We start from the raw sequence: 12,922 nt of genomic DNA, 5'->3' as shown, positions 1-12,922 counted from the left end.
TGGGGCAAAGGTTATGATCTAAGACTGATGAACTCATCATCATGTCCGGAAAACTGTAAAGTGCCTCAGCAAAAGATAACGGGGGGAATTTTCCGGCCATTCACACCAGCGGGATTTTCTGGTCCCGCTGCAGTGGCCGGAGATTTGGCTGAGCGCCAAATTCTCGGTACTCGCTTGCAGCAGCAGCGGGGCGTGAACGGCCAGAAAATTCTGGCCGACATGTTGTTTCCCCAAGCTTACATCAAGCTTCATTGGAATTGCATTGGGGGCTGGAGTCAGACATCAGAGTGGGTGTGGAGCGGAGATTTAAAATGACCAGTTACTGGAAGCTTAGGCTCATCTATGTCGAGTCAACAGACAGGTTCTGTAGAGGAGAACACATTGTGAGTGGAAAATACATAGATTAAATTGAAAGAACTGCAAGTAAGTTTCTATTTTACATGGAAGAGGTATCTGGGCCCTGGATGTTGAGAAGGGAGGGGGTTAAAAGACAGGTGTTGCATCTCCTACACTTGTACGACAAGGTACTGAGGGAAGAGGAGGTCATGGTGATTGAGGAGTGGATCAAACTGTCCACTTTCCATATCTGTGTTTCCGCCATGTCTTCATTTTACCTCAACCGAGGGTTTCCCTGTGCCGTGATAGCATGACGCTTGCCTGTGTCCATTCTGTTTCCCACACTTACCCTCTCAATCTCACCCTTTCTCTTGTTCTCACTTTACGCTCCAACTAGCCCCCACATTCAACAGACCTTCCTCTGCATTTCCATCACCTCACGTGTAATACCACCTCCAAACACATCATCTCCTCCCCTCCCCTCAGCATGTCGACGGGGCAGTTCCCTCCACAACACTGAAGTCTACTCGTCTGCACCAGTTTAAAAATTGTTACATCTCAAAATTTTCCCAGAAGGCCTTGAAGAACCTAAAACAGCAACTCTCCACAGATGCTTTGTGGCCTCCACAGTACTTGCAACATTTTCTGTTTCGAATTAAAGTGTCCTCCAATGCCACATTCTTATTCAATTCAGACTCAAAGCTGTAGTATGACCATGATCAAGAATTAAGCAAGTGAATTATTTGCAGTCAGTTTCGACTAAGTCTTGAGACAACAAATTGGCCGACCAAAGTGATTGGTGGAGAGGGGGGAGGTTAAGCAGGACTCTACCAACCCCTGCTGTTAGAACTATGAATTTGGTTGCTCGATAGTACAGAACTGGGCATTGCTGAAAATTGCGACATGCTGTTGAAGCTTTTTGGCCTGCACTCATCAGGACAGATGCAAGAATAGCAGATTTCAAAGGGAACATCAATTTATACTGCATGAGAAAGGGGTGCTGGTTGTTTGGCGAGTGGGTTCTGATTGGTCGAGGTATTGCCATGCCAGGGAAAAGTTATCCCCCGAGATTTATTTAAAATTCAAAAAAGGTAAGTTGACTTTGATTGGTCGCGGCATTGCCTGGGGACTGCCCCAGGGAACTGTTGTTTCCCCGTGCTTTTGTTTACATGGAAAAAGCATAATGCCTGGACATGTTCTCTCTGTTTGTACAGGATAGGGTCCTGCCTATGAATGTGTCATTTCTAGCAGAGAGTGAGCCAAATTGCAAACCTATCTGGGTGAAGAAATTTCTCTCATCTCAGTCCTAAATGACCTATTCTGTACCCTTAGACTATGACCCCTGGTTCTGGACTCCCCCACCATCGGGAAAATGCTTCTTACACCTACCCTGTCTAGTCCTGTTAGAATTTTATAGATTTCTATGAGATCCTCCCTCATCCTTCTGAACTCAATCGAATATAATCCTAACAGACTCAATCTCTCCTCACACGTTAGATCTGCATTCCCAGGAATCAGGTTGGGCAAACCTTCACTGCACTCACTCAATAGCAAAAACGCCCTTCCTCAGATAGGAGACTACACATCTGGGTGTGGCTTCACCAATGCCCTGTATAATTGCAGCAAGACATCTCTGCTCTTGTACTTGAATCCTTCCGCTGTGAAGGACTGCATACAATGTGCCTTCTTTACTACCTGCTGTACCTACATGCTTACCTTCAGTGACTGGCGTACAAGGACACCCAGGTCTCGCTGCACATTCCCCATTCTTAATTTATAATCATTCAGATAATAATCTGTCTTCCTGTTTTTGCTACCAAAGTGGATAAGAAGATACAGGCCTTTGAAACGTGAATGCTAAGGCGTATGCTAAAAGTTCAATATAGAGACCATGAAGCCAATGAAGAGGTGCTTGAAATTGCGAGAATTGGAAGAACTCTAAAAAGTGACACTGAGAAAAGAAAATGTCAGTATTTTGGCCATCTAATCAGACTGAAAAGCTACAAGGATCTCTTCTGGAGACAAAGTGGGGGGCAGCAGAAAGAGGAGTCAACTTAGGCATGATTGGATGACAGACATCACAGAGTGGTTGCAGACAAACTATAGTCGATGTGTGAGGACAGCTTAAGACAGTTGAATGTGAGGTGCCATGACAGCAGATCCCGTGGTCAGAGTAGCTACAAGCGGCAGCAGAAAAGATTTTGCCTCAAGGACTGCAGAGATAGCCAGTTACAAAGCACATGAAACTCATGGAAAACAGTGGAATTTAAAGCCAAAACTGACCCAGGGAAGTAGCACTTTACTCTGACAAGGAGGTTTGGAAATTGGAGAACAGTTAGTACTCGAGGGAATCAAAAGACAGCTCATATAAAATAATGAGGTGCCTCATAGTGCTTTCTGTGATTTTAAAAATCCTCATTAAAATGCAACTAAAAAACAAAGAGAAAACAAATGAAATATTTGTCCATACACTTGTTATCATTGCAGTATACATAGGCAAGAGCCATGCATTAGCAAAACCCTATCTCGGGCTGGTAACATGTGAGGAATTCGGTCTCTTATTTGTTGAATAAATTTGGCCACTGATCCCCACTGTTTTGCTGCCATTTATGAATGGATTTTAATATGAATCCAGGCCTTTAACAAGAGTATTTTGTCTGTGAGGTAAAAAGGTTAAAATACACTGACACCAGGGCTATTTATGTCCAAAAGCTTTGAGTGCCAAGTTATGTATTTAAGATTGGCAAGCTGTGCCTACACTTGTGTCAATGATGTTGCGATCAGATGTTTGTGTTAGTGGTGGTGTGACATGCACTGAGGATTCTGGACTAGTCCCTACTAGAGCTAATGTTCCAGGAATTATATATTCTCACTGTGAGTCATTGAGTTTTCTGAATAGACGATTATTCCAGGTGAATACATCGGGTTGCAAGTTGCAACACTTTACATCGCACAGTGCAGGAATTTGGATTTTAACTGAAATAGTGATTCATAAATGAGCATATTTCACTTGTGCTGAGGTTAGCCACAAATCCTTTCTCACAAACTAATATTGGGCATGGGACGGGTTACACAAGTGGGCTCTCTTCTAGCGCTCTCTTCAGGCACTTTAATCATAAAATGTATAAATTTAAGGACATTAATATCATAGAATCCCTACAATGCAGAAGGAGGCCATTCAGCCCATCAAGTTTGCACCGACCACAATCCCACCCAGGCCCTATCCCCATAGCCCCATGCATTTACCCTAGCTAACCCCCTGACACTAAGGGGCAATTTAGCATGGCCGATCCACCTAACCCACACATCTTTGGACTGTGGGAGGAAACCGGAGTACCCAGAGGAAATCCACGTAGACATGGAGAGGATGTGCAAACTCCACACAGACAGTGACCCGAGCCGGAAATCGAACCCAGGTCCCTGACGCTGTGAGGCAGCAGTGCTAACCATCGTGCCGCTACATATGTCTGTGTGACATGGATAAAACATTCCAATGTTTACAAAATCTCTCTGTGTGGTTATTTAACACAGCGCACTGCATATTGAGAGCTTCCCCGCACTGAGGAAAATTTGGGGATATGATTATAAACTAAATTAACCTTGAGAGAAGCAGTTTAATAAGTAACTCCAGCACAATGAAACTTGACGGCTAATGGGAATAAGTGCCACTTACTGCAACGACTGCAAGCTTGGTTGAAGCATTCAAAGAGGAAATAAACAGTTTCCAAATTCAGCAGGGAAGTCAAGGCAGAAAAGAATTGAGTGAATTAATTTACACAAAATTAAACACAGCCCCATGCTAGATGGGATGAATGTCCTCTTCTTCATGGTAATTTGCTGTGAATGAATGAGATGACTTGGATAAGATGATGAGCTGCGGGCAGTTTTGTGTTGTATCCACTGGTTTCAGAATTATACAACTATTTGATTTGATTTATTACTGTCACATGTATTTGGAGACAGTGAAAAGTATTGTTTCTTGCATGCTATACAGACAAAATATACCGTTCATAGAGTGCATAGGGGAGAAGGAAAGGAGAGGGTGTAGAATGTAGTGTTACAGTTACAGATAGGGTGTAAGAGATTTAAAGAGAACATTATTAGAAAGTTTAAAGGGGCCAGAGTTATGTTCTAAAAATACAGAACGAGAGTAAAAGATAGTATTAGAGTGTATGCTGGGGACAACTCTTGCTCTGGCATTAACAATTTGATGAATTATTTGATGAAATAAACTTTTGCCCTACCGTTTTAGGCAGGATATGATCACACACTGGAGGAAGGGGAAGCTGATCTGGAAAATGACAGCAATCGGGAGGGGGATATCTGGGAAAGGGTAGGGGCTTATTGGGTGGGGACATGATTGGAATAGGGCCATCGTTAAAGGTGGACAAAGTATCTACTGGGTAGGATGTGTGCCAGTGGCAGCCCATGGCAAAAATGTTGATTGCACATTTAGGTATGTGTACTTTCTACAAACTTATCTTTTTTGTGATGGCCAGACCGGACTTTCCTGAACATATCTGACCCAGTGCAAGCTACAGCCCAAGTTTGCACAGGGGTGGTCATAACATACTTCAGACCCTTTGTTCACATACGAAAAGCCATCCTTCATATCAAAAATGACATTATGGATTTAAGAAAACTACTGATTGGGTGTTAAAAGCCTGAAACCAAATTACAATTTCCAAAGTCACTAGTATGGAATCAATCTGTCTTGAAAGTCCCGGAGCCAATTATCTTGAAAAAATGTGAGTGGAATCATCTCCCAACACATTCACATCCAGACAACCACCTGGTTCATTCAACTGGATAGGGGCTACTCATTAGATGTAATCATCTCAAACAATGAACTCTGAGAAAGGAGTTCCCCCAGCCATAATCTAATCAAGTCAAAATTATATTCCTGGAATACATATGACCATATTTGGGTAACTGGGAAGTTGATGAGAGGAGATCATGGGATAAGGTAGTGAAGATTCTTTGGTGTTTCAAGAAAATGTTTTTCCTAGGCCATAGATCTGAATAGGCGAGGCAGAGAGCAGAAGGTCCCAAAGTGGAAACTCTCTTCTCCCTCCCCCTCTACCCATCTTGCAAGTTTGAGTCCTGTCTGCTATTGACCATTCAAATGTCACAAGTAGAATTGTGTAAAAAACAATCCAGTACACGTTGCCACTCGGTATGAAGATCAATCTACCATTAGCATCTTTAAACTGCCTCCACAATGAATCTTGAGTCACCACCAAGCCTCCTCTGACACCATCCAAGTAGTCAACCTACAAAACCCATATACCTTTAACTTTCATTGGACTCTAAATAAATTACTCTATTCTCCGTGTTCTATAATTTATGTGTGTGTGTATATGTGTGTGTGTGTGTGCGCGCGTGTGTGTGTGTACCTTGACTGTGTATATGTGTGGAAGTCGGAGCGAATTTTTTATTTTTACTTTGACTAAGTTAATTGCAATAAACACTAATATCTTTTATTTTTAAAACCTTACAAGAAAACCTATCTGTGTGCATTCTTTACTGCCACAGCACTTTGACAATTAAACACTCACTGAATTGGCAAAAAGATCCTTTTTTAAAAACTAAATACAAAATACTGCGGATGCTGGAATCTGAAACAGAAACAGAAAAATTCTGAAAAATCTCAGCAGGTCTGACAGCATCTGCGGAGAGAGAATAGAGACAACGTTTCGAGTTTGGATGACCCTTCGTCAGCTCTGATGAAGGGTCATCCTGATTCAAAACGTTGGCTCTATTCTCCCTCCACAGATGCTGTCAGACCTGCTGAGATTTACCAGCATTCTTCTGTTTTTGCCCTTTTTTAAAACTCTGTTGTGGTCATACGAGAGTGGGAAAAGAAGGGCACCATTCCACCATTGCTTACCTGATTGTAACAGAGAGATTTCAGACACAGCCAATGGATGCCCTTAGACCTACATGGCAGGCAGCTTAATTTCAACTTTTATTGAGTACAAACTTCCTGCCCATCATGCAATCGTAAGCATCTGTTTTTGTACAAAAATGGGCACATTGCCAATGAACTTCTAGGGTATCATGTCAACCTGGTAGGCATTCTTATGTTATTCTTATGAAGCACTGGAAATACTTTTGTGAACATGGTGGTCACAGTGCCAATGCGTAAACACTCTCGGTTGTTTCCCCTGTCTGGAGAAAAAAACTCAGGCACATAAACAGTCAACTATTTACAGCTGATATGAGGAGAAATATCTTGACCCAGAGGATTGTGACTCTTTGGAATTCTCTACGCCAAAGTGCTCTGGATTCTCAACTATTGAGCACAATCGAGAATTATATCAACAGATTTTTTTGGATAATGTGATAATACCGTGCCTTTAAGAAACTTATGTATATCATGTTTCTTGAAAGGAGTATGTTTAAAATTCAGATCTGGTTTGCAAGGTACCAATTTGTCTAAGAAGTCCTTTAAATTGGTGACTGGGAGAACAGGATAAGTACCTGGGGTGTTTGGTTTAAGCTGAGCAAATGCATTTCTGTTTACTTAGGTTTCCCTTGGGGTTTCAGAGTAGTGTTTTTATTAGGTTGATTGACAGAGACAAAGTCATGTGTTTAATGGGAGGAGCTAAGCTTGCAGGGAAGATACACAGTTTCACTTTCATTTTTAAAACAAGCAGTTACTGCCTGGTTCAGTAAGAAGCAAGATGTGTCTCTCTGTCTCTGTTGCTCTCTCTCTCTCTCTCCAGAAGTACTCTGACAGCTCCAGGACTGTTAACCTGAGACAAGCAAGTAAACCTGCATTGTGCTGACTAATTTTAAAAAAGAGGGGGGTTTAGGTCTATAAGAGGAATATTGCTTTAACTGGAACTCATAGTGGGAGGTTAGCAGTTAAGAATTGTATCTTGTCTTGTTTAAGTGTTGCTCAATTGTTAAAAGTTAAGCTAGTTCATTTGTTGTAGTTGAACTGTGTCGTTAAACAAGCAGAAGCCACTGAGGCCCCCTGAGAGGTTTGGGCAATGCTTCTTGGGCAGTGCCAAGGGGGTGGGGCTGATCAGTGGTGGCGGTGGAGGGCCTACTGCCATTCTGCATTTGGGATCAGTGGGACAGGGGTGGAGGAGGGCAATCGGGACTGGCCATGGGGAATGGGGGGGGTTGGGCTGGTCATGGAGAGTGGAGGGGTTCGGGCTGGTCATGGGGGGGCTCGGGGAAGTCGGCAATGGGGATGGGGGGGGTGTCACGGAGACTGGTAACAGGGGAGGGGGTAACAGCGGCCGGCAATGTGGGGGGTACGGGGAAGCCATCGGGAAGCTGACGATTGGGACGCTGGTGATGGGGGGGGGGGGCAGTGCACATGCGCCAATCTCCCCACTGACATATCGGTGCATGCACAGTGGCCCGCTCAGTGCATTGATGCCAACCTCTTAGGCGAGATTAGGCCCTGCCCCACCCTTACTGGCGTGAATTCCCTGGCAGACTTTGTGGAGTACAGAGTGGCGGAAATCCATCCCACTCAGTACGCCCAAAAATACAAGGCAGAAAAATCTCCCGTTTGCCCACCCGTTGGGCACTTAGATTTTTTTTTGGGTAACTCGGCACAAGCCTCCAGTCAAAAAAACGACTCAAGGTGGGGCAGGAGTAATTTCAAGAGGATAAGAAATATATTTTATTCTATGTTTCATATAATTCATTGCTCGTTTTATATCCTATGCATTCTGAATATTTTCATGCAAAAATACTCCCTATAGTTTTGTATGGCCAATTTAAGTGGATTCCAATTATTTGTTATATTAACTGTGCCACATTCAAAGAACTCTGACATCCCAATTGTCATCTTTCTTTTGTTATTTTCCCACCTTCCAAACATTTCTGCAGAGTCCAGCCACAAACAAACCTGTCAAATTTGTTCTCCTACCTTCTTTGCCATTTGATGTGACTGAGATGTTATTAATATGAGCGTTGCTGAAATCTGAGTTGTTGGGACACTCGATGTTTCCAGTCAGATTGTGAGGGATCACCAAATCTAACATTTCCATGCACCTGGCAGAGAAAGTTAACAATAAGTGTAAGATTGTCATTCAACAGCATATACAATTATGCAAATTACAAGTAAATTATTTCAACATCACCACCAGAAAGTCTCCATGAAAAGTTTATGAACTCCCGAAGTATCTTGGAAAATAAAAATGCAAAAACGATTCCTGCAGAAGTTTAGAAATCTAAAAATCTTGAAATCTAGATGCATAACTGAATTAAGTTGAGAAGTTAAAATAAAGTTTATTTATTAGTCACAAATAAGCTTACATTAACACTGCAACGAAGCTACTATGAAAATCCCCTAGTCGCCACACTCCGGCGCCTGTTCGGGTACACTGAGGGAGAATTTAGCATGGCCAATGCACCTAACCAGCACGTCTTTCAGACTATGGGAGGAAATCGGAGCACCCGGAGGAAACCCACACAGACATGGGGAGAATGTGCAAACTCCACACAGACAGTGGCCCAAGCCAGGAATTGAACCCAGGTCCCTGGCGCTGTGAGGCAGCAGTGCTAACCACTGTGCCACCATGCCAACCAAAATGATTGCTTTAGTGATATTGAAATCACTTTTTGTTAACAGCAAAACTTCCCTGCCTCACTCATTGCGTTTTCTGAAATTCCTGAATTACTACCTAGATTTGCAATAAAACGTTCACAGCATGCTTGTACAAATATCAACATGGCAAGCCTTAACTTGGCAGGGAGAAATTTTGCTGGGGACTGGAGTGGAAATCTCCAATGTCGGAAATCTGAGTTATGAGGAATGACTGGAGAGGTGTATTGAATTCTGGGCTTACAGTAACCTTCAATCATCGTGTGACTGGCTATAGACATTAGTGTAGAAGCTCCCTGAGGAGCATTAGAGATTATTAATTCCACATTTAAACAAACACACATTGTTTCAGTTTCATTTTTGTTACAGGTTTACTGCCAACAAACAGAAAAAGAAATACTCATAGCCCTTATAAATATTCATTGATCCATCCTAAAGGGATATTCACAGAAGAAACCTTACTGATCGTTGCTGTTTGTGTATAGTCGTTTTGTGGCACATTTCCACAAACCAAATCTGAGTCACTGCTCTCTCATTAAATTATATTTTTTGACTGTGTTCCCTTTAATTACGATCAACAAACAAACCTCAACTACTGTTGAAAGCCTGAACATCAATCAACCACAGAAAACTTCTTTATTACCAGCAACCAAACTATCTCATCTGCAGAAGGACAACTGTTACGCTAGTGAATGTATGGAAGATTAGATAACAAGTAGATTTGCAGCCATTGGATCATTGGAATTGCTAATTATGACGGATATCTGATTAAATTTGTGAGGTGTTATTTATGACAAAGAATTCTACCATGAATCTGGAGGACAGTTAAGGGAACAATGTGCCAGGTTAGCAAACAGTGCAATGATACAGTTGGGGTGGCACGGTGGCACAGTGGTTAGCACTGCTGCCTCACAGCGGCAGGGACCCGGGTCCAATTGCCGGCTTGGGTCACTGTGTGGAATTTGCACATTCCCCCCGTGTCTGCGTGGGTTTCCTCCGGGTGCTCTGGTTTCCTCCCACAGTCCAAAGATGTGCAAGTTAGGTTGATTGGCCATGCTAAATTGCCACTTAGTGGCAGGGGGACTAGTAGGGTAAATATGTGGGATTTTGGGGATGGGGCCTGGGTGGGAATGTGGTCGGTGCAGACTTGATGGGCCGAATGGCCTCCTTCTGCACTGTAGGGATTCCATGATTCTATGATACAACAGCCCCAGATCTCATTAAAGATCTCCTCTGATGAACAAACATAGTAATGGGATCAGTACCTTGCTGTTGTGCAAGAAACATAGATGGTGATGGAAGGAAAGAGAGTCAGAGGAAGTCATGATTTGATATGATTTGATTTATTATTGTCACATGTAATGGGATACAGTGAAAAGTATTGTTTCTTGCACGCTGTACAGCCAAAGCATACTATTCATAGAGTACATAGGGGAGAAGGAAAGAATGCAGAATATTGTGTTACAGTCACAGCTAGGATGTAGAGAAAGATCAGATTACAATATGGTAGATCCTTTCAAAAGTCTGATGGGCAGCAGGGAAGAAGCTGTTCTTGAGTCGGTTGGTACGTGATCTCAGACTTCTGTATCTTTTTCCCTGCGGAAGAAAGTGGAAGAGAGTATGTCCAGGGTGCTTGATTAGGCTGGCTGCTTTTCCAAGGCAGCGGAAAGTGTAGACGGAGTCAATGGATGGGAGGCTGGTTTGCTTGATGGACTGGGCTATGCGCACAACCCTTTGTAGCTTCTTGCGGTCTTGGTCAGAGCAGGAGCCATTACGCCGTGCAGTGCTCTGGTTAGATTGCAGATCGAGTATGGCGACCAGTTCTGCTTGATAATCAGTGTTCAAGTGCTGGGGGCAGTGCTAAGAAAAGGGGGCACACGGATGAGCTCCAGTGTCAGTAGTCTAAGTTGAGGAATGACTGGAGAAACTGGGGCTATTCAGTCAAGAAAAGAGGTAATCTTACAGAAGTAGACAAAGAAGTAGGTATGGAAAATATTCATCTTGATATTATAAGATGGGGTCAAAATGCAGTTTGAACCAATGTTTAAATTGCTAAATGGAAATTTTAGGGCCGATATTACAAAATACCTTGCGTCAGATGTTGGCCAAATATGTTGGAAAAGCCTAGGGTATGAATAAGCAGGCGGCAATCAGAAGGGTTGAAGGAGAGTTACTTGGCAGTGACCCAATGTTTTAACATGGAACCAATAGGAGCAATTCTGTTTCCCTTGACTCCACAATTAAAATTGGGTAAAATTTGTGCTTTGGGCACATTCGATGATCGGGGCACAAAATCCCCAATTGTCAGAATTGCACTGGGATTGAAGAGTGTTCCCTTTTATTGAGTTTCTGCTTAAAATTATTTTCATATTGCCACACGCCAATTCTTCCAATGAACAGACACCATTGGCAATACTTTGGAGCATTTGCTTTTAAGTTTGCTTTGAAAATATACCTTGCTATGTTCAAGAGAGATAGCATGGTGCAGTTAATTAATTAAGAAAAAGTGGCTTTATCACAAAACATATGCATTTTTATGTTGCATATGTATATAAAATGAATATAAAATGTGCATTTTTTATGCATATAAAAATATGCATTTTTGAGCTTTGACAAAGGGTCATCTGGACTCGAAACATCAGCTCTTTTCTCTCCTTACAGATACTGTCAGACCTGCTGAGATTTTCCAGCATTTTCTCTTTTGGTTTCAGATTCCAGCATCTGCAGCAATTTGCTTTTATATGCATTTTTAATCTGAGCACCATTTGTGAGCAGATGGGTTTAAAAAGCAGAACATGACTTTAAAAATAATGATTCGACCCATTTGCTAGTTATATTGGTGTACAGTCACTGTCTCTGTAAATTGGAAAAATTACATTCCAAATCTTTTAAAATTTGCCTATTAATGGCATTGTCCTAAGAAAATGAGATCATCTTAATTTTTGGAGCTTTCTCAAAGGTTTCCAAGCAAACAGAGTGAACACCTCCAATAGTGGTGAACTTGAGTAGTGACACAGGTCACTTTTACCTGCAGGGCCAGCTTAGAATCATAGAAATCCTACAGTGCAGAAGGAGGCCATTCAGCCCATCGAGTCTGCACCGACAATAATCCCAGCCAGGCCTTATCCCCACATATTTACACCACTAACTTGTCTGACCTACACATCCCGGGACACTGAGGGACAATCTAGAGTGGCCAATGCACTTAACCTGCACATCTTTGGACTGTGGGAGGAAACCGGAGCAAACCCACACAGACATGGGGAGAACATGCAAACTCCGCGCTGACAGTAACCCAAGCCGAGAATCGAACCCGGGTCCCTGGAGCTGAGGCAGCAGCGCTAACCACTGTGCCACCGTGCTCGTAGTGTGATGCTTCTTAAAAGATTGCCCAAATTCCATTTGTGCTCAATGCATTTATAAATAATTAATAAACCCATTTTGCACTTAAACCTTGGCATCTTTGGCACTGGTTTCACCTTCCTAGGCAAACTGCACTTAGAAAAAACTTTTGCATCCAAGCCAAATCTCCAAGCCAAGATCTTTAAAATTTATCTTCATGCAGGAGTCTCCAATGGTGTCTTTACGGATCACTGGCTTGGCTGGCAAGAACCTGAAGAGACTGACCGTAGCATGCATGGCATCAGCCACCATCGCTCCCAGTATGGTTTGGCAAAGGAGCCTGGTAGAGGTGTTTGATCTCAGTGTCAGGAGGTTGTGGGTTGGAGCGCTAATCCAGGAATTGAGTACCTAACCTGGCTTGGCACTCCAGTGCCATACTGCAGGTGGGTTATATTGATAAAGGTTCTGCCTTTTTGGCCAAAATATTCAACCGAGTCTCGGTCCACCACCAGGCCAACGTCTGCCAAAGTAGGGGGATTGACCACTTATCTGGTTACTGCCTGTGGGACCTTGTTGGGTGCAAATGACCGCTGTTTCTGTCAGTGAGACAACACTGACCATATTTCAAAAGTAATTGGTTTCTGCAAAATGCTTTGGGATGTCCTGAGAATG

The 12,922-nt window shown here is 42.8% G+C and overlaps 1 protein-coding gene across 6 annotated transcripts in view; it reads right to left on the bottom strand.

Moving 5' to 3' along the window:
* Positions 1–12,922, bottom strand: part of LOC144508601 (protein phosphatase EYA2-like) — a 250,240-nt gene that overhangs the window by 156,483 nt on the left and 80,835 nt on the right. For all 6 annotated transcript variants that reach the window (XM_078236741.1, XM_078236745.1, XM_078236744.1 and 3 more), the window contains exon 2: positions 8,231–8,355. In XM_078236741.1, the coding sequence (XP_078092867.1) occupies positions 8,231–8,351 (121 nt within the window). In that variant the 5' untranslated portion in view covers positions 8,352–8,355. The remainder of the gene's footprint in view (positions 1–8,230; positions 8,356–12,922) is intronic.

This window comes from Mustelus asterias, chromosome 20 (genome assembly GCF_964213995.1).
Source record: "Mustelus asterias chromosome 20, sMusAst1.hap1.1, whole genome shotgun sequence".
In the NCBI taxonomy this organism is placed as follows: domain Eukaryota; kingdom Metazoa; phylum Chordata; class Chondrichthyes; order Carcharhiniformes; family Triakidae; genus Mustelus; species Mustelus asterias.
Note: the sequence above shows the minus strand (reverse complement) of the source record. Positions and strands in the feature narration are given on the sequence as shown.